Source organism: Eimeria acervulina, genomic scaffold (genome assembly GCF_000499425.1).
Source record: "Eimeria acervulina Houghton genomic scaffold, Eah_scaff11, whole genome shotgun sequence".
NCBI classification, from domain to species: Eukaryota; Apicomplexa; class Conoidasida; order Eucoccidiorida; family Eimeriidae; genus Eimeria; species Eimeria acervulina.
The window spans coordinates 116,478-140,895 of NW_013550385.1; the positions used below are offsets into that span (position 1 = coordinate 116,478).

At 53.3% G+C, this 24,418-nt stretch overlaps 2 protein-coding genes across 2 annotated transcripts; both read right to left on the bottom strand.

The window, feature by feature from the left end:
- Window positions 1–2,791: 2,791 nt before the first annotated feature.
- EAH_00003260 (carbonyl reductase, putative) lies at window positions 2,792–5,104 on the bottom strand (the record flags this gene model as incomplete). The annotated part of the gene is made up of 8 exons (XM_013397675.1): window positions 2,792–2,972; window positions 3,178–3,331; window positions 3,487–3,586; window positions 3,820–3,834; window positions 3,964–4,101; window positions 4,331–4,437; window positions 4,510–4,651; window positions 4,970–5,104. 8 exons carry the CDS (start codon window positions 5,102–5,104, stop codon window positions 2,792–2,794), a joined length of 972 nt encoding a protein of 323 aa, XP_013253129.1.
- A 780-nt stretch (window positions 5,105–5,884) lies between these two features.
- Window positions 5,885–23,265, bottom strand: EAH_00003270 (hypothetical protein, conserved; the record flags this gene model as incomplete). Its single annotated transcript, XM_013397676.1, has 29 exons — window positions 5,885–8,971; window positions 9,220–9,925; window positions 10,031–10,344; window positions 10,495–10,548; window positions 10,705–10,825; window positions 10,987–11,096; window positions 11,350–11,549; window positions 11,733–11,775; window positions 12,182–12,357; window positions 12,759–12,841; window positions 13,498–13,967; window positions 14,247–14,384; window positions 14,600–14,686; window positions 14,951–15,238; window positions 15,477–15,598; window positions 15,836–16,061; window positions 16,505–16,569; window positions 16,750–16,921; window positions 17,191–17,505; window positions 17,627–17,707; window positions 17,892–18,090; window positions 18,469–19,464; window positions 19,877–20,025; window positions 20,252–20,387; window positions 20,653–20,781; window positions 21,068–21,321; window positions 21,633–22,081; window positions 22,386–22,860; window positions 23,137–23,265. The coding sequence occupies 29 exons, from the start codon at window positions 23,263–23,265 to the stop codon at window positions 5,885–5,887; spliced, it is 9,774 nt and encodes a 3,257-aa protein (XP_013253130.1).
- Window positions 23,266–24,418: the final 1,153 nt, after the last annotated feature.

A 24,418-nucleotide genomic window follows, 5' to 3' on the forward strand; every position in this document is an offset into this window, starting at 1 on the left:
TTCGAGCCAAAGTCGATGCCGTGCAAAACTGGCACTGCAGCGCTGCTGCGTTTAGCGTTGCTCTCTGTGGGCCGTTAAGTTCAAGGAAGATGCTGGCAGGTAGTTCGTAGGATTTCTGCAGAACGCAACACACAATGCCGCCGAAACCGTAGACACCCCACAGAGCTGCATTCAGTCTAATAAACCCAGGAACCAAAGGCAGGCTTACTACAGACAGAACGACAACCATACACGCACACACACACAAAGCAGCGCGAATGATTCACTCATGTGAACAAAAAGAGCAGACGAGGCAGCGCCTTTGCGCTCAACAACAGCAATTTCAACGTTTTGAGGAAGATGGTCTGCCTAGGACAACAGTCAAGAGGCTGCGGCTCCTCTTGCATTTCATATGCCGCTATTTGGAGCTATAATCTTTCATATAGATTTGCAGAGGAGTGCTGTGTTTAGAGGGAGTAAAACACATGATGATAGTCTCAACCGCCGCCAAACAGCGTCGGCGGTGGCTGCCGCGGCACGGCATCGACGATGCGGCGCAACAGCCGCAGCAAGTTGCATGTTGAAGGTTGAAACAACATTCTAGATCTTCACAGGAAACTTTTACGTAAACCACAAACGAATATAAACACTGAAGTGCAAATGATTCCCTTTTTTGATGCTGTGTGGCGGACTCACTTGGAGTTGAGCGGCGGTCTGCAATGGCAATCGGTAAAACTCACGAAGATGGAAGCTGAAAAATACTTCCCCTACAAAGTAGGGCAAAGACTAAGCAAACTGATTTGGGTTTTCTGAAGAAAGAATGTATCAAGTGTAAAAATGCATCAACAACAACGGCTGCCCGGGCGAGCCGTTGCAGCCATCACAGCCGTGCTACCAGCGTTGCTGCTGTTGCCCTGTGCACACCCCAATCCGCCTCCTTGCTTATTATTTCCGTTATTTCAGGCTATCTTCAATATGCCCATTATAATGCTATACAGACAGTGCATATTTACAGCGAATAAGAGAGATCAGAGAGTATAGAAACGCAGCGCCTTCCACCCTTCCCGGCACGCCCGCTCAATCGGCGCGCGGAGCAGTGGAAGGGTGTAGCTAGAACGAAAGACAGTGGCGGCGAGGAAGTAAACAAACTAGAAATGCATTTGTAGAGAGTGAAGAAAATCAGCATTTAAAAGTTTGAATTAACTACTCGGGACGTGCGGCTGCCGCAAACCGTTGTTGCTGAAACAGGCAACAGAATCGCCACCACCCACCGCCGAGTTGGAGGGGAACAACCGTCACATTGCTGGCCTAAAGCAATAGAGAGATATGCCCCTAATTTCCAAAGGTGTGAGTGCTCCAATAGATAGAAAGAAACCCACTACAAGCGTACAAGCGTACAGCGCAGCAATACATTAAAAAAAGCCAAGCACAAGTCTAAGTGCTGCAGTGAATATCAAGAAACCCAGGCGCAACTGTAAGTCTGAAGCGTTCCTTTAAACAGAAACAAGCCCAACTAGAGAAAAGAACAAAAGGGGGGGAAGAACATAGGTTTGCGCGAGCATGGCAGTACAGATTGTGCACCTGTATCGTGCATCATTGAACTCCTCGCTGGGGACTACTGTTTGATAATGAAGGTCCATGCGGAAGGAGATAACATCCTACTTATGAGAAGATAGCATCCTACTCGTATGGAGACAACATCCTCCTTGTACGGAGATAGCATCCTCCTTGCACGAAAACAACATCCTACTTGTACGGAGGTAGCAGCCTAGTTGTAAGGATAACAACGCCCGTGATTTGTTAAACTGCGCCCCACGAATGTGCATGGAGACCCACTTACCCTATTGGTCTAAATCGCTCGATTGAAGTTGTGGTATTGTCTTTTAACAGGCAATTCAATATAAATAGGTGGAATAACTAGTCGAAGAAGTCTGAGAACCGTTCGCAAGAGTCCCAGCTTCCCGCGACGTTAGCCATCTTGCGTTCAAAACTATTCATCTTTTTGTACTTGCAATGAGCCTGAAATTATCCTTATCATTTTTGTTATTGTTATTGGGGGGTTAGTGACACCCGGAATTATTGGGGGGTTGCAATTATTGAGCCGGCGAGCACTGTTCCTAATCCGTCACTCTCCACCACTTGTACGCACTAAATTAGCTCATAAAGTGAGGAAATTCGCATCTGTAGGATTAAGTGCGTCCTTGCAAACCTCTTTAGAACGGAAACCTGCCCCTCTGTCTACTACTCGGTAGGCAATATAGTGAACGTGAGGGCTGTAAAGTCCACAGTAGACCCTTTTGCTTCTTCGTCGCCACACACATCTGCACAAAAATAAATATTTTACTAACATTTGACCTCCTAGTGTAAACGTGTTAACAATAGGACCCATACAAACTCCTGAAGAAGCCCTGCAGCGTTAGCTGAACGTTGCCTTCAGGGTCGAATGCTGAGTAGGCAGCGCTGTGCCTGTGTTGGGCTGAAATTTGCAGTTTAGTGGTATTGCTTACCATCTCGCTATTGCTTGCTTTATATTTTTAATGAAGTATAAGAAAATATAAACCTTGTATTTCATTTGTAAGACATTTTCTTGGTTTTTCGAACAGCGTCATTTTCTAATTTACAATTTAATAGCAACAAAGCTCTTACATTTTATTTACTTCAACATCTCACTGGATCACCGCCTGGATGTGCAAGATGTGAAAAAAGAGCTTCATTAGGGGTTTGTCAGTTATGACACGCCCCCAAAGCTATGGTGTATCTGTGTCGCCCAAGCAGCAACATGCAGCTCTTACCCCACGGCCACTACAAAGCATCACGAAACAGCAGCAAGTATGCCTGCAGGCGTCGGTAGGCCTCCACTTGTTGTTGGGAAATGACGTTCGGCTGAGTTGGCTAGAGGCCGCGCTACGTCTCTGCCTGTCTTAGAACATTCTTCTGCTTCCACTGATACGCGCTTCGGCAAAAAGCACTTTTCAACTGTCTCCGGGGACTCCCTACGTGTGGGGTAGAGCAAGAAACGCATCACAAGTACAGCTTCTTTGCAGCGGGGTCAACGAGTCCAACCTCGCTCGCAGAAACGCAGGATTAAACTGAAAGGCTTTTTGAGTCAAAATAGTGACACGAGCACGCGGGACGCGCCAAGTTTCTCTTAGCAGATATTCTTTGATGAGAACGAACAAGCGCATGCCGTCTGTTTACAGCTGAGACGGTGTCTTTATCTCTTTGTTTTCTACTACAAGGCGCCCGTGCTGTTGTCTGCCGGCGCCTAGAGCGAGTTCAGCCACTCTTTTGCCTCCCTCTGCAGCTGACAGCAGAGGGCTCTTCCACCCTGCCATATCTGTCTTGCACCATCCTGTGCATGGTAGTGCATCACAACAGCATACATGCTTGTGCAAAGGTCCTTTTAATTCACCATCAAGAGCTCCTTGAGGCAGACTGCAGGCGGTCGAGGGTGTGCATTTTTCCTTTTCTTGTGATTGCTGTTTTTTGAACCAGTGCCCAGCTCACCTGGATAGCACGCAGTGACAATGATACCCTCCGCATTAGGATTTAATTTGCCTGCATCGGCATGGCGGGCCACTGCAGCCATCAAGCCAATGACAGCGGCCTGAGGCACAGCAGCACCAGAACGCCTGCGGGGAGCTCTTGCAGTGAGGTGAACTACGCATGCGCTTGAAGGAAATTATGTGAGGATGAGGCGCGTAATAACCACTTCGCAACATCTAGATCAAGCGGGTGGCGGTTTCGTGTTCGGATCCTCGCCTTTGAAAACAAATACGGCTGCCTTGGCCATCCTTTTTGCCTCCAATCAGTAGGAGCCAACTGAAGGTATTCGTATACCGCAGCATCAATATCCTACCACCGCCAAAGCAGCACAGAACAGCTGCAGATCACAATCAGCAGCAGTGGGCTAAAAAGTCAGGCGATAGACTGCCATTCGCGCATTCCCAACGTCTAACGCGGGGGAAAATCAGGAACAGGCACCTCGACGGTGGCGGTAGAGGCCAATAAACGGTCGCGATTACTTTTGCTCATGAACGGGGGGCCCGCGGTCTCGAGATTCGATGTAAGAAATACAACTTTTGTGTTTTTTCTGAACAAGGGGGACAGGGCCATCGTGATCTGAGGAAAAGCAAAAACAAGTTTTAAATTGTTTATCACATTACGTGAAGTATTGAATCGAATATGCACTTCCTGCGGGTTGAACTTTTAGGCCCTTATGCTAGACAGATTAACTTGGACGCATTCAAATGCACAGCAGGGGGAATTAAATAAGAACGCTGAGCCAAAGCAGCAATCTGGGTCAAGCTAAATGCAGCTAAACACATTCTTTATTCAAAAAGACGCCTACATCTCGCGTTCCGTAGTAATTTACAGCACAAGTGGCTTTGGCCTGTTCAGTAAGCGGCTGCCTGGCCCCAGGTGGGAAAGCAATGCCTAAGAGGGAGAGAAGGAATCCTGGAAGAGTACACTATTGCACATGGCATTTCGCTGGCGCGTAGACGTATCTAAAAGGTAGTTTCTGCTTACCTGCGTTGTTAACAAGACAGTCAACATGCTTGTACTTTCTTTGAAGCACGTCGACAAAGTTATTTCGGCTTTTTTCATCTGCAATGTCTAGTTGCTCCAGGTTTGCTCTTATGCCCTCTTTAGCCAGCGTTGAAACTGCTGTCTGGTATGGCAAACAGGGACAACCCATGCGAAACTGTCATAAATGCATTTTTAAGATGGCAAAACACATCGTATAATATTTATGTATTAAATAATACACATATAATGTATGTATGAATAGTTTCTTATTATATAATATATTGTACAATACACTAGCAGTACTCGCATATATGAAAAAATATCGGGTGCGAACAGACGGGAAACATGGTAAAGCTTGTATTCTTTCCTATTTTGCTCCGGAATATGCCGCTGTCTGTAAAGAATTGACTTAATGCAACTGGGGAGTACTTCTGCCGCTGAAACGCATCCCATGCCTTACCTCGCCGGCTGCTAAAGTTCGGGAACAAAGCACAATTACTGCTTCCTTCAGTTTGGGAATTTTCCCCAACTCCCTCACCGTTTCAAATCCAATGCCTTTGTTGGCCCCAGTGACTACGAAGGCGCGACTCGCCATAATGACGAAACGGCAAGCGCAGAGGGTTTGACAATACAACGGTGTCTAAACAAAGTAGCAAGCTTGCTTTTTATTTATAAAAAAATAAAAATCGTGAATATCACATGCGCCCATTTCACTGAATTGGAAAGCGCCTGCTGCCGACTCGTCCAAGAAGATTGCACGCCTGTGACTTCTCGTGGCCTTCACCCAACAGTTTCACCGATTTTGAAGATCGATAGTTTGAAAATTACTTATTTTATTTAGACTGCCCTTCAACCGGCAGAGAAAGGCGTTAAGATGAGCGATTACCATTCCAGTGGTCTGGGCACGGGTGACCATGGAGCTGCTACCCACTGAATAATCTTGAGGCAATGAATCGTTGCATTTCACGCCACAAATTCCATGAAATTAAATAAAACAATTGAAGAGAAAATTCTTTGTCAGGCAATCAGCCAGCGAACATCGAGAGCCAAAAGTCACGAATAAGGAAAACACCCTAGCAGCAGGATAGCTTGAGCCTGTCTACCTGAGTATGTTCTGTACCACTAGATAATGAGAAACCTCACTGCACTAGGTTCCAGAACAAAGTTTTGCACCTTTGCCTTCCACCTCAGGCTATCTGGTTATAGAACAAGCCAAAAAAGGGGCGTACGCCGCACCAGAAGGCAACTGCGTCTCGAGCTGCCGCCCAGAGACCTCCGCGTACGGGGGCTTCATCTACAATGGTGTACTATTTGCACACATACAATAAGACAAATCACTCTCAGAAGCTGGCTTAGTACATACCCACACGCTACCTCAAAGCAGCACAGAGCAGCCGCAGCTGCAACGCGCAAGTCTCGGCAGCAAAAGGGGCTGGAACTTGGGCAGGACTTCTGCCGCTGTGTTGGGCAAGTATATGGCCTGCACGTTCAGAATGTGCTTGGCCATAGACAGCCCGCGTGTTCCCGATCTGCAGCAATCGGCTCTCTTGGGGCCCCCGCTGTGTTTTGCTGCATGCGTTGGCAGCGCTCTTTCATTGTCTTCTGCGCCCACAGTGTCTAGACAGGTCCTATTTGGGGCCCCCCCCGAACGAGCCCTCCCAGCGTTGCCACAAGTGGCGGCTGCGGAGGGCCCCCATAGGAGAGAGGCTGTGATAACTCCTTCCTCGACAAGAGCGTGAAGGAGGAACTGCACCTCACAGTCATCTAGCAGACACAACATCCCCTGCAGCTGCTGCGCCGTGCTGCCTGGCCTTTGCGTCAGCAGCATCCACAGCCGCAGACAGAGCAGCTGCACGAGGGAAGCGTGCAAACGGCCATCTAGCCGTACCCAAGCACAAGCTGGCAGCCATTCGCTCGCCAGTCTCATTGGCTTGAAGGGGGCTCGTGGAGCTGCAGAGGAGAGAGGGCCCCTCTCTATCTGCTGCGTTCCCAAAGAGGAACCCAGGCCTGAGGGGTTTTCCTCCCAGGTCAACAGCGCACTGAAGAAGGAAATGGCGACATCAGCGTGCGCTCGAAAGGCTTTTAAACTCTCCTCCTCCGAACTCCCAGCAAAAGATGAAGCGGCAGTCAGGGGACTCGAAACGCATACAGCCCCATTTGCAGTGGCAGTCGTACCATGCAAAGCCAGATTCACCTCCCCCTCCAACGGCTTTTGCTGCTGGTGATGCTGCTGTTGCTGCTGCTGCTGGCTGCGGACCTCTGAAGGTCCCCACGCTGTCCATATGGCCCTGGGCACCATTCCAGGGCGGCGATTCGTCTGTTTCGTGTTTCCTTGTTCCAATGAGGGTTCCCCTTCTTTTTGCTTGTCGCCTGCCACATCCACTGCGACAAGCTGCGAATCTGCTGCTTCTGCCTGTGGCCGCCTCTCTTCGATAGCAGAGACAGGCAAACAACACTTGTTGTGAGAGGCCCAGCGAGCAGCCAGAGGGTCGCGGACAACCTGCTGCTCTTTCAGGCAAAAGCGAGGGGCTGCCTCAGCAGCAGCAACAAGCCGCCAACTGTCTCCTGCAGGAACCGGCACCACCAGGCGCAGGTAGCACAGCAGAGCGACACACACCAAAAACAACTGACTGCCGCATGCAGCAACCCAGCAGTCCTCGCAGCAGCTCCCCAGGTGCTCCCCAGCTATCATGGGAGTAGGCAGACGGCCCCCTCTCTTCTGTTCTGCCTGAGGATGAAGAGGGGACCAAATGGTCTCTCCTCCACTGCCTCTGAGGGCCAGCTTGCTTGCAGCAAGCTTGAAAGAGAGACACGCTACTGCTTGCAGGCCGCCAAATGGGGTGTCTCCACGGCAGCTGGCTGAAGGGTATCCAGGGCCAGAGCCTGTCTGAGCCATGTTATGCTCATCTGTTGCTGCTGCTTCTGCTGCTGCTGCAGCTGTCTCCGTCTCTCCTGCGAGGTCCAGCAACAATACAGGCACCGCCACGCCGTCCGCCTTCGCCGCAAGCACGCGACTCAACAGCCACGCAGGGCACACAGCGAGAGACACGCACACCACAACGTCTGCATGCGTTTCCTTTCCTCTTTGCAGAGCTGCTGCAGGAATGCTGCCTCCAGCAGCAGCAGCAGCAATAACAGTTGCACTCGAAGCAAGCTCTTGCTGTGTTACCTCCTCCACTCTCCGAGCGGCCTGAGGCTGGGGCGGTGTTGGCAGCAGCGGCAAGACCGCCTGCCGCTGAACTCTAAGAGCAACGCACGCCGTTTTCTGCAAAACCTGAAGTAAGGAGACAGGTAGCTCGCTGCAACACGAACTGCTGCTGCTGTTGCTGCACTCCTTAGCAGCAGGGGCCTCCGCGAAGCCTTGTAAGTAGTATGAAAGGATGCTCAGGGGCCCCTCCTCCCCCTGTCTCTCCTCCCGTGCAGCATCTGTGGCCCCCTGGTCGAGGGGCCTGTCTTTGGCGAAGGCCGCGTTGGGGGCAACGGGAGAGCAGATGGCGGCGAGCGGAGCAGCACTTGTGTAGCTGGGGTTGTCTGTTATTGCCTTGGGCTCATGTAGGCCTCCGCACGCTGCGCTACAGAGACAGCCAGGAGGGGCAAATGCCTCGACAGCCCTTGCAGCAAAGCGCCAATTCTGTCTGTAGTCGTCAGCATACGTGGGCAGAGACACCGGGAAGCCGCTGGGGAGTCCGGGTTTGAAACGCCACTGTCTGAGGGCTGCTGAGGCCTTGGGGTCTGTCTCCCCCTCCGTCTCCATCTCTGTCTCCGTCTCCGTCTCTGTCTCTCGCTGTTGCCTAGTCGCCTCTCCAAGCCCAAAGGAAGTCGCCGCACTCGCAGTGCGGTCGCTCAGAACAGGAGGCAGCAAAGAAGGGTCAAAGGCATCCAGCTCTCCTGCAGCACCAAAGAGGCCATCTGCGAGGTGGCTCGCGGGGGGCACCTCCACCTCCGCTGCCTTTCTCATTGCTGCTGCGCGACTGTCATCTCCTCCTGCATGCTCATGTACTCCCAGTGCTTGCACCCTGGGGCCCCCTCCTCCCTCAACAATGGGGGCCCACGCCGTTGCTGGTGGGCAGCAGCAATGGCGATCGAACGCACGCCGCAGCTCCCCGCATAGGCCCCCAATTTCGGGAGCGGATCCCGGCGCATCGACCTGCCTATCGGAGGCCCCTGTTGCCTCTTTGGGATTTGCGTTGTTGCAGAAAGAAGCCTCCCCTCCTTCAAGGGCCTTCGTCTTTCGCTGGCGACGCGGCAGAGGGGGGCCCAAGACAGAGCAGGTGATTGCAGTAATCTCCGGGACCCCTGCCGCATGCGCGGTGATGTGCGTCTCAATGCCACCCTCCGTCGGTCTCCTCATCGGCCTGCTGTCTCCTAACAAATCTCCTCCTTCTTCTCCCCGACCCAAAGACAACGCGCTCAGCCACTCAGGAACGTTGTTCCACAAGCCCTCCCCCTCAGCGCCCCCCTCCTGTACATACACCCCACAGCAGCTCATAACAGCAACCCCTCCCTCCCCTATATTGAGGCCCTTAATGCTTCCAACAGACAACAGACAACCCACCCTCTGGCTGTAATGCATCAAGCTGCACCCGACGGACTCTTCATAAAGAACGCACAGGGGCCCCTGAGCTGCAGCTCGCGGCCAAGGGTGTTAAGGTTTAGGGTTTGAAGTGGAAGCAGCTCTCGAGGCATAGAGGGGTTGCGGCAACTGCTCACCAGAGCGTCTTCATCCTCCAGCAACTTCAGTAGCTCAGCGTCTGCTGCTGCCTCTGTTGAGTCAGGGAGGCGGCCCTCCTTACCCCAGAAAGGAGACAGCCACAGCCGCCCTCGGGCCAAGCCTTCAAGAGCAGCGAGTGCTTCGCAGCCCGCCACCTCCGATGTCAGAGACAGTTTCGTCCTCCCTACAACTGCAACTGTCGTGTCTTCTTTCATGCTATTTCCCTGTCTCTCTCCACATTCACCGGAAGAGGAAACGCCCGGCTCAAGCAGCTCCGGGATGGCCAGACACTCCAAAGCGGACGGCTGCTGCAGCCGCGAATTCTCGAGCAGCTGCAGCAACTGTAAGTCGCCATCGTTTGTCTCCGTGCATGCATTCCCTCCTTCTGTCTCCTCCAACTGCTGCCCCTCCTCCACACCCAGCTCGGCCAGCAGCAGCTCATGCGGGGGGTCGTCTCCCCCGGAGTCCTTCCAAGGGTGTGGGACTCCATGCACATTGGAACAGCCCGCCGGGGTTGGGGGGCTCCTCTCTTGCAAGGCCCCTTCCCTGTCCAGCCCGTCTACGGCTATCGTCTCGGGGAGCCCCTCCGGGGGCCCCTCAGGGGGGCCCTCCACACTGCGGGGTGTGAGCTCAAGGGCTGAGGAGAGCAAAGCAGAAAGGGTCCGGTAGTCCCACAGGCGGCCAAAGAGGGAGAGACGCGCGGAGCTGCGCACCAGCAGAAAAAACAGAAAGGGGAGCAAGGCATTTGCATATCAGGTTTAAATGCAAATACAGACGGAGACAGGATACAAAAGAAAGACAAGAAGTCACCTGCTAAGGACAAACGGACGACGGCACTTCGCCTCCAACGCTGTAGCGATCTCTGGCCTCTTGTACAAGTGCTGTTGTCTCCCTGCTGCCTCTGTTACTGCCATTTCTTTCTTTTCCCTGGAAGGCAGCGCAGCGGCAGCACCACTACCACTACCAGCAGCAGCAGCAGCTGCTGCTGGGGGCTTGAAGACAGTGACCCAGCCTCTCCGCTGCCAAGCTCTCCAAAGGCCCGTGAGCTCCAAAGGCCGCAGCTCGCGGAGGGCAGCCAACTGCACTGCAGGTCTGTAGAACGGCAAAGGCGTGAGGACAACAGCCTAAGGGAGGAAAGCGCACCAGACAGCAGCAGCGAAGGGAGACAGGCAGATGCACACCTCCGATCATTTACAAACCATAAACCCTAAGCCCTAGAACGCCAAAGGTACACACACAGGTGAGGCCCCCTGCTGCAGGTGACGTTCGCCCACCTTTAACATATTGCGCGCCATCAGGACACGGGGACAGCTCAGCGGTCGAGACACCTGCGGGCCACCAAGCAGAGAAGACAGTGTTCGTGAAGGGGTCGGTGCCCGGTCTGCCTAGAAACAAAACTGAGGCCTCAGCAACTCCCGGACAAGGAAACCGAGGAGACAGGGGAGACAGATAGGAGACGAAGAAAAAAGAGAAGCAGAACCTACCAGAGACTTCCTTACTGCCGCTGCACCCTCTGCCCTGTACACACTATGCAGGCGCAGCTCTAAGGCAGAGGGGATGCGGCCCTCCAGCACAAAATGGCGGAGTGCTGCAGCATCGAGGCGCCTATGGGGTGAGAGAGCACAGCAGCAGGTGCAAGCAGCAACAGCAGCAGCAGCAAACATTGAAAACACCATATTAACGGAGTTCCTAGTGGGGTTTCGGGGAGAGAAGAGCCTACGGCAGAAAGGGAATAAGAGGTGAGAAGAGAAGGAGAGAAAACTAACCGGAAACTGCTGAAAATGCGGGAGTTCAGGGACCGGCGACTCAAAACAAAACCCAAAAATAAACGCGCACTCGAAGGCGTTAGAGGGGGCATGCAAAGACCCCCCAATATCTGAAAAGCCCCACAAAAGAACACACAAACCTAAAACTTGGGGAGGCATAATGTACAGCAGACACATAAAAACACCCTCTCAACCTCAGGGCAGCCTCCGCTCCAGTACAACAGCCTCTCCAGCCTTTCCATTGCTGCTCCACACTCTAATGCCGAATATAACGATGTGCTGCTGGTCTTCCCTGCATGCATGCATGCATACATGCAGGGAAGACCGCATGCAGCGCATGCAGTATTATCAGCCCCACCCTACCTGCCAGATCAGATGCTCTTCTGGAGGCAGAGACTGGGAGCTGGATGGGAACAGCCAGGCCTCAGCGAGGGGCCCCCCGCTGCGGTTCTCCTCCTTACCAAGGAGGCCCTCGGGGCCCCCTGATTTATGATGCGGGCTGTAGGCCGCGACCCAGAGCCTCTCCGCGACGACAGCTGCCCCTATAAGAGCAATCTCATCCTCTGTAAGCAACGCAGCAACACGCAACCAGCGCTCCATGAGGAAAGGAGAAAAGCAGCAAAAGGGCCCCCAGACCCGAGCAGATAGCAACTCAGAGGGAAGCCACAGCAAAATATAATAGAGTTAGGGGGGGAGCAGCGAGTCAAGCACAAAGCAGAGAAAAAGTACAAGTGAAGACGACCTACCGCGACCCATTGAAGAAAGAACCGCCTCCTCCTCTCTTGTTGCCTGAACACCAAGCCACAAAAACAGCGCATGCAACTCCATATCCAATCTGCTGGCTCTCCTCAACAGAAGAGAAGGCACTCTTGCAGCAGCAACAGCAAGGCAAAAGAACCCTCAGTGCCTCCAGCAGCAGCGGAAGAGGGGGTTCTTCTAAAGAGCCTCGGAGCAGCAGCCTGTCTGTCTGTTCCTTCGCTCTGTTAATGTCTATTCTTCTGCCGCTCCTGCGCTGCAGCAGAGTCCTGAACGCAGTGCCTGTTCGCTGGGGCCTGTGGGACTCTTGTTGCTATAATGCTGTACTAAGAAAGAGCCGCCATACAAGAGACCAACGGCTGTATGTAGATACAATAATATATACATAATACATTTATTATTACCTATAAAATATAACATATGAATGAAATATCCTTACTCGCAACAAGAAGCTGCTGGCTGGAACGTCAACGGCCTTCACAGCACCCCGGACTAACAGCCGCCCCGCAAAGCGCTCGCGGGCCCTCAAGGCCTCTTCAGACGGGGGACTTAGTAGCAGCAGCTGATCTTGCTGCTGCTGCTGCTGCCGTTGCTGCTGCGGCTCCATTGAGGACTCTGCAGCACAGCTGCCACATGAAGCGCCCCCCTCCAGCAGCAGCAGTCTCGGAAAGGCCCGCTGCACCCCTCTATTATACCCACAGCAGCAGCAGATTCTGCTTTACAGTGTATGCTGTAGCTTCATGCGTTGTATACACACTTAAGGGGTTGCAGTCCAACTAAAGCTGCATTTAATCTGTCTTCTGGCTCCAAGATAAAGAAACAAGCATATGCATGTATGGGGCGGGTGCTGCACAATCACTTGAATGCATTTCTGCTGTTACACCAAAAAAAAGGCATTGAAGACAGAGGCTGCGGATACAAGAACATTGCGAATGCGTGCCTGCAAGACACATGCCTCCCTCCTTCTTTCTTGGGGCTTTGTATGCCCCTGTCTATAGTACTGACACGCGGCTCACCCCTGTCTGCAGCCGCCGCTATAGTGCGGCGTCTCCGTCTAAATTTGCTGAGCTCCGCCTTCTGCTGCTGGTCCTCTAGCCGCCTGAGCCGCAGACAGTCCGCCGCCACACCTCCCCACAACAGACTGAGGAGACTGCGCAGCAGCCACTGCTACTGCTCTGTCTCCTTGACAAGGAGATAGAAACACAAAGACACAAGACAATGCACATCCAGAAAACAAAAACACAGGAGACACAGAGGCAGGCAGAAAGAGCACAAAACACAGAGACGGATAAAAGAACACAAGGCATGGAGTCAGACAGACAACACACAAGACAAGGAGTCAGACTAAAAAACAAAAGACAAAGAGGTAGCAGAAAAGTAGAGACAAAAGACACAGATTTAGATAGCAAAAGCGTACAAGAAACAGACGCAGGGACGCTACACGCAAGAAGACAACTCAGACGGAAATAAACATACAAGACACGAAGCCGCACGAAAGAAGACAAAAGACACTGAATCAGAGGCCCCTAGCAAATGCCCCTCGCGGCTCCCCCCAGAACGAACTGAATGAGAAATCCCTACGAGGATTACGTGCAGCCGAAGACAGACAAACAAAATGAAAACCCATGGGGCATCTCAAAGAACCCCCCTTGTAAAGACAGACAGAGACAGAGACACAGGAGAGGCCTGGAGACAGGTGGAGACCAATAGGGAGATGAGGAGACACGTGCTGCAGCCCTGTCCCCTCTGACGCACCGCTTTCGCTCCCATGGCAAGACATAAAGAAGTTCGTTGTCAGGCAGGGGCTCGTGGTGTGCCCTTTCATAGTGCAGCCTCAAAGACTTCTCCCAGGAATAGAAGTGGCCGCACCGGTGGCACTGAAAGCGCACATCTCGCGTGCGGTGTACCAACAGCCCAGGGCCTCTGTCTCTCTCCGCTGTCTCCGCTTTTGTGGGGGTTCCTGCAAGCCACGGAGGATGAGGCGAGTTGGTTGAAGACAGACCGGAGGACGACGAGCTAGCCACCGCGTCTGCTCCTGTGGTGGCTAGCTGACTAGCCAGCAGCTGCGCTGGCGGCCCCGGGGGCCCCGGGGCCCCATTGGGGCTCTCCTCTCCCCCCTGCACCCGCTCCTCTCCCTCCCAGAAGCTGCCGCCTATCAACAAAGTTTGGTTGCTGCGCGAGCCGCCCTTTATTTCAAAGACACGAATCAAATAACGCAGCACCGCCTGCACGCAGAAGCAGCAGAGACAACAGTTTCTCCACAATGGTACAACCATACACTATGCATCTCAAAACTGAGACTAAGGGCCCTTCCCGCTATCTCTACGGCAGAACGAAGAACGCATGCTTCAACAAACGCCAGAACTTATAGCAGGGGGCCTCGTGGGTCCTTTTAACCCCACAAGGGCCCCGTCCCCGTGGGGCCTCCCAAACCCTACAAGGGGCCCCATGGGGCTCTCTATGGCTGGGGAGAACCACCAGTTAAGTGGGGGCCCACTACGTACATCTGCGGGGTATCCGATCCGCGCAGAGAGTTCGACGATTTGAGGAGAAGACGCATTTAATATCAGGGCCTCCAACTCCGCCCCCCCAGCATCCCGCAGTCGCTCCAGCGTTTCCGCAGCAAACGCATCCAAAGCGGCCTGCAGCAGCAACAGTAGCAGCAATAACAGCAGGGGTGAATCCCGCTGAAGCGGCTCCATGAGAAGCCACAATCGCGGCCCTACCCTCTCCCTCGTTGCACCCCCCAGCAAGAAGAAAACACCAGCAGAAGCTCTGCTTCCGCTGCCGGGGGTTTCATGTGTGCTGGCTGACTGAGCTGCTGCCCCAGGTGTACAGGCACCCCCCTCCCTCGTACCCTTGCGGCTGCCGTGAAGGCCACCTGTCCCTTCCAATTCTTGGAGTTGAACGCCTCACGCACAGCGAAGGCGTCCGGCAGCGGCACCTGAACCCAATAGAGACACACCATCGACAAAGGGTTTAGGGTTTAGGGTTGCAGGCACCTGAATCACGTTCACGGGCGCAGGCAATCGGGGCGGTGCAGCTTTCACACGCCCGCTATCTCCCGCCCCCTGTTTCCGCTTCTTCTCCCCTTCTCCCTCCAGACTTTAGGGTGTCCATATACCCCAAGGTGCCCATACACCCGAGAGGCTCAAAAACACATGAAAAAGCCCCTGTATGTAATGGGGAGACAGGCTTAAAGGCGCACCCGCCAGCGGTTGGAGGCAGTGGCCTCTTCAGGGGTTTTGGCGTTTGTTTGTGAGCCCTCCCTATCCGACTGCTGCGCGCCTTCGCTATCTTCTGAATGAGGAGAGAAGAAATGAGAAGGCTGGGGGTCGGTGCTCATAGCCCATGTCATCTGCCGCTCCTCCTGCACCCACTGAGACACCTGCAGCTGCAGCTGCTGCCAGTATGCCTCCACTCCCTCGTGAGACAGGCCCTCAAACTCTCTGGCTGCAGGGGAGGGGGAACCCTCTTCCCCTTCCTTTGACGCCGTCTGGGCAGCACAAACAGCAGCAGCAGCAGCAGCAGCAGCACCAGCAGCAAGAGCTAACTGCATGCAAAGAAGAATCCGCCTCCCACGAGCTCCAGCTCTTCAGATGCCATCTAGATGCAAAAGATGTACTCAACGGCTGTAGCTTTGTGTACTTGGTGTACAGTCAGCAGCAGCAGCAACAGCAGCAGCGGCGGTGGTTTGTTTGCTGCTTGTCTGAGACAGAGACCCGAGGGCTTACCCTTGAGAATACTGGCAGCCTGATGACCTCGTTAAGGCGCCATGCATGGGCTGCAGGGGGCCCCTTCGAGGTGGGGCTCTCGCTGGACTGGGCCTGGATTTGGGAGACGATCCCCATGCGGCCTGTAAAAGAGGAGATCACAGGTCCACTGGTCTGGTTACGCAGTGCATGCAAACCGCGTGCGTGCTAGCGGGTGCCACAAGGAAGCTTCAGCTTCCGCTGCTGCAGCAGAAAGAGCCATGGCTGCAGCTGCTGCATCAGCAGCTACAGCAGCGCATGGCTGATGATGAAGGCTCAAGAAGAGGTGCCCGAAGCAAAGCAAGGCGAGGCAGAAACAACGTTGAGGGTGAGGGGCCCACCTAGAAGAGACAGCAGCTTCCTGACTGCAGTGCCTGCATTCTTCTTGCCCAGCCCCAAGAGCGGCAGCTGCGCCTTAGGGTGCATCTGTCTGTACGCTTGCAGCTGACGGCTGGAGAAGACAAGCAAACGAAAAAGGGGCCCCGGAAGCATCTGCATTGGGTGGCGAGACGCCGCCTCCCTCGCCAAGTGCTCATCCAGCAGTGGTAACGCATAGCCGCACCCAATCTGTTAAATGTCAAACGTTCGTACCGCACAAAACACCAGCAGGTTGCAACCCGCAGGTCCCGCGTTCGATTCCCACCACATCCTCTTTTCGTATCGAATCAAAAAATTAGAATAAAGACACCCGCGCAACGCCCGCACACACAGACGAGGTAAGTAACTTCCACAGAAACAAGCAAAAACAAATCATTGAGCTAAATGGCTTCAGCCACCGTCATATGCTCGCGTCATAACCAACAGAAAAAATCTTCAGGCTACAAGAACGACGTAAAAGGACGGGAGAGCGGGGTGCGGGGGAAGAAGAGGGGCGGGACGGGGCCCCCTGCCGGGGTAGGGGGCCTCCTGAGGGTTTCAAAGAAAGCCCAAGGGAGATAGGGGCCCTCTCAGGAGTTCAAAGAAGCATTAGGGCCCCTCCCGTTTAGTCATCCGTTGTTTGTCATTCTCACCAGGCGAAGGAATGTCTCCAGCGGCATTCGGCGCACCATAGTGGATACAGTTAAAGGGGGAGCCTCTGCATGTAGAAATGCAAGTACAGCACTGCATATATTCTTACGGATTTGCTTGCTTCTGCTGCTTGTCGCTTGAGCAGCAGCAGCGCATGCTGCAGCTGGACATGCAGCAGCAGCAGCAGCAGACACCAGAGCACCAGCAGTCCGAGCTACCTATACAGCAGAAGAGCGGGAGGCCTCACCTCTGCGGGATACTAAGGAATTTGTTGAGGGCCCCAGAAGCTGCAGCGAGAGGACAAGGAGAAACTGGTGGAAGCACTTGGCTCGTATCATAACGGGAAAGATAAAGCCGTAGAAGGCGAGGTGCTTCTGACTAAATACAAACTTGTCTTGAAACGTGGAGCGAGGAAGCGTCTGCATCAAACAGCAGCAACAACAGCAGCAGCAGCAACAGTAGCAGCAGCAGCATGAAACAAACAAACCACAAGAGCAGCCCATACACTGCCTCCATTGATTAAAAAAGGGAGACAGTGAACTTGCAGCTTCAGCGTTCACATTAAGCCTCAGCGTCTCTCTCTTCACAACAAAGACAGTACCACCCCACAGCACACTGCAACAGCTCCTTATCGTTCTTTTTTTCTGCTTTTTCTTGTCTTTCTTCTCTGTTTGTTTTATCGTCTTACTTTGTCTACCATCAGCAAAGAAGCAGCAGTTGCAGGGGGACCCGGCTGCGTGACGCGGCTGCTGGCAGTGCGGCTTTCTAGCTGCGCCAGACGGGAGATCTCCTTTTCTAGTCCCTTGAGCTGCTTCCCCACAAGGGACTGCCCTTGGGGCCCCTCAGCCCCCTCATTTGAATGCCGCTGCTCCTCCGGGACGTCTCCAGACACTGCCTGCAACGGGGGAGACGTGGGGCTGCATGCAGACGCAACGAGGCTTGGAGGCTGCTGCGAAGCCCCAAGGGAAGCCGCAGAAGAACCAGTGAGCCGAAGCTCTTCGCCCTGAGACAGCCGCACAATAAACGGCAGGAATCAGAGCTAACGAGGGGCAAGAGGAAGATGAATAGCTAGCTAGGTAGGTAGCTAGCTAGCTAGGGACAACACCAAGGCTACCTCAGCTTACCGCCTCCTTCAGCTTCCCTTCTAGAAGCAGCTGGTTGCGCCGAATGGCCTCGCGACAGCCGTGGGCACGCCTTTGGGTAATCTGAACGAAGCAGCAGACACCGGCTCACCGATGAGGCCTCAGTTCAAAGCGGCAGGAGCAGCAGGACCAGCAGCAACAGCAGAAGCAGCAGCTGCACTACAACCAGCCCCAAAGTAGCCATTCTGCTTGTTTGTCTTCCGTAAGAAAGACCCTGGCCCCCCAATGCAGGTGCGGTGGGCCGTACCAATGCAGAGACGCGCTGTTCCGCTGTCTCTTCATCGAGTGTCTCCGCCCAGTAGAAGAAAGTGATGTCTGCCGATGCCTGGGAGCCCCCTGAGGGGCCGTCTACCCTCTCTGCTGCATTCTTTGAAGCCGCTACCCGGCCACGGCGGATGCGGGGCTCCAGCTGAATTGCAATATCAGCCATGCGGTGAATTGTCTTCCTGCTCGCAATCAGCAGACACCCCAAACACAACTCATCTCCAACCAAGGTAAAAGATACACCTCCCGTGGCACCCGAAACGCACGCGAGACAAGACAAACAAAGCACCAGCGCTGGCACGGATACAACCCTAAACCCGAAACCCTCAACCCTAAACACCTAGCAAATGCCCTAGGTGTATGTGTATGTGCGTGTGTGTGCGCGCACAAAGAAGAAAGAGATGCGCAGCATACACACGAGAAACGTAAAGAAATCCTAAAAGGACCCTGCCTTTCAAGGCACGTCCGCATGTCAAAGAACTCTTGATTAGGGTTTAGGGTTTAGGGTTTGATGTTCAGATGCCGTTTATTAAGGCTTCAAGCAAACATGAAGCATTCACCTGTCCGGCCCATTGGGTGTCTTCTCTGCGTCCGCGATGGTTTTACTAATAGAAGGGATTGTGCAGCAGCCAGCGTCGTGCACTGCTTGCTGAAACAATGCAAGACGAAGAACAAACTGAGGTGTCTGCAGCAGCCGCTGCGTCTTGTGGGGCAGCTTCGCCTCAGCAGCGCGGCGGCTCATCTCTTTAAGAAGGTCTTCCAGGCTCCCCGCACCAGCAGCAGCAGGAGGAATACCATTCGTACCTCCAACAACCCCACCCAATAAACACCTTCCTACGCCGTCAGAGGCAGCAGCGGGGACAGACACTGACTCGCCATCCCCCGCCGCTCCACCTGCTGCTGCAGGGGTCCTGGAGGGCTCTGGGGACGCAGCTGCCCCACCAGCTGCTGCAACAGGAGGAGCAGCAGCATCAGCAGCAGGAGCTGCTGGTGCTGCTGCAGAAGGGGGTATTGCTGCTTCTGTATATGCAGCAGCAGCAGAACTATCACCTGCTGCTGCAGAAGGTGTTGTTTCTTTCTCCTCCTCTGTATCTCCCCCATTCATTATACCGCGGCGATAGCACCCACGTCTCTTGGGGGCCCCCGGAGGGGCCCCCTGTGCACTTTGGGGCCTTTTGCGAGTTGACTTCGCCCCAGTGCCGCTTTCAAGGCCATTCACTAAGGTACTATGAGCTGCTGCTTCACCTCTCCCGCTGTGGCGGCGTTGAGACGCCCCAGGCACAAGATCTTCAGTGCACTCCTGAGGCGTTTGCTCAGGAGAAGCAGCAGCAGCAGCAGCAGCAGCAGTAGCAGCAAGAACTGCAGCGGCTGCAGCAGGCTGCTCCCCCTCCTCTGCAGCAGCATAAGCAGTAGCAGTACCTTGAGGAGTTACCGGTGCGGCAGAGGCCGAAGCAGCACCGGATATCCCCTCGTCGTCTCCCCCACTGCGTGCTGCAGCAGCAGCAACAGCAGCAGCAGAAGCAGCAGGGTCCCCTCCTTGGACAGCAGCGCGTTCCCTGAGAGAAACAGCCAAGAGATAGAAACAAGGACAAAGGAGATAGGGAAACAGAGATGGGGGAGACAAAGGCAGAGACACAGACGTCAAGCACAGTAAACAGGGACAGCAGCGCAGCAGCAGCCCAGCAGCAGCGCAGCAGCAGGCAGCAACGCGCCCATTCTCCCAACCCCTCAAATATGAGGCGCAAGGCAGTAAACCCTAGACCCTAAACTCAAAACCCTAAACTCCATACCCAAGTCCCTAAACCCCGAACTCTAAGCCCAAACCCATAGACCCTAAATCCTAAACCCAAATTTCAAAACCCTAACCATAAGCCCAGACTCAACCCCGTAACCACCAAACTCCAAACCCTAAACCCTAAACCCTAGACCTTGAGTATCTGTGCAAGGGCCATGCATTAACTTGCTCACGTCTCCGCTCTACTCGGTAGAAGATCTTCTGTTGGTGCCTCTGCAAGCAACGCCTGCAGGCGAGGAAGCCCTTTGCTGATATACCGGTAAAGGAAGCATTTGCCTCTTCTCTCTGCTACTCGTGACACCAAATTCCGTCTTGAAAACTCCTAAGACGAAGCAACGCAACATAACAACAACCCCACCACCTCTCTTCCTTACCACCCAACAAACCCTCAAACACGCAAACATTGCAGTGGAAGCAACAAACCGTAACAAAACAAAAATGCACACAATCCCTACATTCAACCACCGCATGCATGTGCAGCAAGACACAGAGGGACAAAGGGGGGCCCCTGGGGGCCCCCACGGGCCCCTATGACCTCCAAGACGCACCGCCAGGGCCTTGCCACTCCGCTTAATATCGAGACCCAACAAACGAGAGAGGCCCACAGTAGTGAGGCCCTCTGAACCCGCCGCTACCAATAGCAAAGACGCCAATGAAGCGAGAGAAACTCCCTCTAAATCCACACTGTACACACAACGCACAACCCATACGCACCCCAGATGCAACGAAAGAAGCAGCGGCAGCAGCAGCAACTGCAGCAGCTGCAGCGGCTGCTGCAGTCGCCTCACGCCAGCTCAGGGGAGGGCAGTGGAGGCCGCAGGAGAGTAGCCAAGGGGCCCCTCCCTGCAGTATCCAAGCCCGGCGTTGGGGCGTGGGGCCCCCCGCCTTTAAACGCCTTTGCATGCACATGCAACTACAAGCATTACGGGGCTGTCGCTACTGAACGTACGGAGCAGAAGGGTGGTCTTCTCCATCGGCATCTTCTGCTACAACCGCCGCGGGGCCAGAAGCTTCTCTGCGGAGATCAGCAGCCCGTGCTGCTCTCTCTACTGTCCCTTCTTCTACTTTCACTTGCGCACTGAGGTGTATGCAGACAGAGACAAAGACTCCACCAGCTGGACCAATTCAGAGATGAGGAGTTTGGGGGTATATGCGCAGGGTATAGGGTGTATGTAAAGGGTTTAAAACGCATGCACAGGGTTTAGGGTGTATGCGCAGGGTTTGGGGTGTAGGTGCAGGGTTTAGGGTGTATGTGCAGGGCTGAGCTCTCTTAGAGGCTGTCGAACAAAACAACAAAGAGTGCATGCAGCAACGACACAACCCTCAAGGATGTCTGCGTTAGCAATTGGGGTGTAAATACGCACATCAGACTGCTCCCTCCCGTCTGTCCCCGGTACTCCTGCAGCTGGACTGCGGGAGCAGCAGAAGGTGCTGCTGCAGCAGCTGCAGCAGACGACGGCGGTGCTGCTGCTGCTGACAGCAGCAGACAGGGCTCAAAGCGAGCTGTCTGTCTACAAAAGGCTCTCACGCGCTGCACCTGCCCTCCCCTTTCCAGCGACTCCCTCAGTCGATAGAACAAACGCCTCAGCTGTTTATCACTGAAGCGCAGATACGGGGCCTGAGCAGCATCAGCAGCAGCAGCAACGCAATGCAACAAACAACGCATACTGCAGCAACACTCAAAGGCACCCAAGCAACCGCATCAAGGCTCACTGCCTAGAAGCCATCCCTCCAAGGGCTCCGGTGTATGTGCAGGGTTTGGGGTGTACGCGCCGGGTTTAGAATGCACACGGATGTCTTAGGGTGTACATGCATGATTTAGGCTGTATACGCAGGGTGTGGAGTGTAAATGCAGGGTTTGGGGTGTATTTGCAGTGGCTTTCTTGCCTCTTCAGATGTGAGGAGTTTGGAGATACAGAACTGCCGGACTTCTTCTTCTAACAAGATATTATTGGGTGCGTTGTGCAGCAGACGCAGCGCCTGCTGCTGCAGAGGCAACAAATGCTGCAGGGCTACCAGCCCCCGCAGCTGCGCGGGCAGCCTCAAAGGGGAGAAGAAGGCGCTGCTCCATAGCAGCGCCGAGACAGTGAGATTTGTCCTGACAGATCCCCGGGAGATGGTGGTCCCTGTGGGCCCCCCTGAGTGCCCCCCTAGGGGGTCCCCCTGATCTGCGGAGGCCCCCGAGGCCTCTGCGCCCTGCGCCAGGTCAGGGGCCCCCTTGGAGCGAGCGTGTGGGGCCCCCCGCCCTAACTTGTGGGTGGGGGGTATGGCTAGCTGCATGTGGCAGATGAGTTCATCGCGATAGAGAGGCTTTAAGTGATGGAAGACGCTCTTGGGGTCGAGGTGAAGCTCCTGAGCCAGGCAGTATTGCCATTGGCCTAAGTAACAGACAGTAGTGATACAAAGAAAACCTATTAATCTTAGGTAGAAGAAGATAATTTAGTTAATAATGTGAATGAGATAGCAGTAATAAAAAGCAAACATAATCATAATAGGAAGAATATATATTAATTAAGGTAACAATGTGAATAAGATAGTAGTAATAGCTAGCTATGGAGCTAGTTAGGTAGCTAGCTACGTAGCTAGCTGCGTAGCTAGCTAAGAAAGTAGTAATAGCTAGCTAAGAAAGTAGTAATAGCCAGCTAGCTACTAGCTAGCTGGCTAGCTGGTCAAAGGGCTCACCGTTTTCCTTGTGGGCTGCGATGTTGCGAAGAATTTGAAAAGGGACTTCAGTAGCTCTGCGTTTTATATCATTTTTATCTGCAGCAGCATCCACCTCTGTCAGCAGCAACACAGGGAGACCTGGAGAAGTCGTCAGTAGCCACTGTCGCTGCTGCTCTATGCATGCATCTGCTGCTGCTGCTGCTGCTGTTGCTGTTGTTCCTGCACCAGCAGCAGCACACGTTCCCCGTCCAACCCTGTCTCCTGCTGCAGCAGCCGCCACCGGAAGGTCTGGAGGGACTGCAGGGTCTCGCCAAGCTAGGAGCTGTCGTTTGCTGCATTTTGCTGCTGCTTCTGCTGCTGGTGGGCTGGCGGCTGCCTCTAAGCTAGCAGCAGCAGGAACAGGGTGTCTCTGCTGCTGGTTGCTGCTGCTGCACGAGGAGACGGACGTGAAGTAAACGTCAGGGCAGCGGTAAAGAGACCTCCAGAGGACAGCCTGCAAGCAGCAGAAATAAATTCAAACAGAGGCAAATCATAAATGCATTCAAACAAACAACCGCTTAAGCAACCCGAAAAATAATTATTAAAAACGATAGAGACAGTGCAATTCATCGTCAGCAGCCTACGCCCCTCCCTCGCTACCCTCGCCTTCAGGGACCCCACATGTCCCTTGGGGCCCCCCCTGTGCTGTCGCCGAAGAAAGAGTTTAGCAGAAGAAGAAGAGAAGGAAGAAGAGGAGGAAATAAGGATGAATAGTGCTGGTATCACTCACCCTTAAGAAGACGTCTAATTCGTATTCATTTTCTTGCTGTAGAATTGTGCAGAGGCGATCGAATGAAATACCAGGGAATGGATGCAGCGCCAACTCCTCTAGTGCGAGGGCCCTGAGCGATGCCTCCATCTTAAAGGAGAAGGCAGAAGGACGGGCCCCAGATGTAAATACAGCTGACGATAATTGCTGCTGCTAGCCTGCGGCTACAGCTGCAACAGCTGCTTCATTGTCCCGGGGCATATGTGCAGAGATATATGTGCATATAGATATATACATAGATATATATTTATATTTATATATCCCTATCCGTCAGTTGCTGAGGAAGCGCTGCGTGAATGTTGTTGATGGGGGCCCCTATGAGGGGCCCAATGTGCTGGCTGCGCTGTGCTGCAGCTGTTGAGGGGGTTTAAATGCCTTTCTCTGTGGAAAAGAAGCTTAATAAATAACTCTTTTAAGTCAAAATGAAGCCGCTCTGCCTCTATGTTTGCAACGCAATGAGCGGCGAAGGTGTCGATGAGAGACTGGCTGCAGAGGGAAGCTGTACGTAGGGCTCCACGGAGATAAAAAAGGGGTTCTTCTGTTCTTTTCAGCTGCTGTTAAACTTAAAATAAAACAAATAAATTAAAAGTTTTACCTTCCCTTGCAGGCGCAATGAAGAAACAGCAAACAGCCCCCCGGCTGCAGCAGCCCCAGACAACAGCAGCGCGAACGGACGCGCGTTCGACTCTCAGCAGCAGCAAAAAGAGTTTTAAAACTCAAATCATCCATTCCAACTAATAAATGTTTAGAGCTTATTGTTTTTCATAAATAAAACGTTTTGATTGCAATTAATAAATGCCATTCAGCCTTCTTGCCTTCAAGAAGAGGTTGCGTACGCTAGTACTGTGTCTCTGCTTCATCCAACTAGCAGCAGCAGTAGTAGCAGCAGCAGTAGCAGCAGCAGCAGCAAGAGCAAAGCTCAAAGCTGCTAACCAATCGGCACCGATGTGTTAGCAACCAGCAGACATTTAAACAGCAACAAGAAGAAGACACACGGAGGCAGAAAATTAATTTGTGCATGCGCTTATGAGGAGAGCAACAGCTTGAAGGGAGCAAACAAACAAACAAAATATTGAAACCAACATAATGATTTGTTGCAACACACAACATAACGAAATATTACAACCACAACATTTGGCAGGAAATAACAACACTCTGCAGCAGCATACCCGACTGGAATCAGTAAATATATATATATATATATATAATATACACACACGCATATATATATATATATATATAT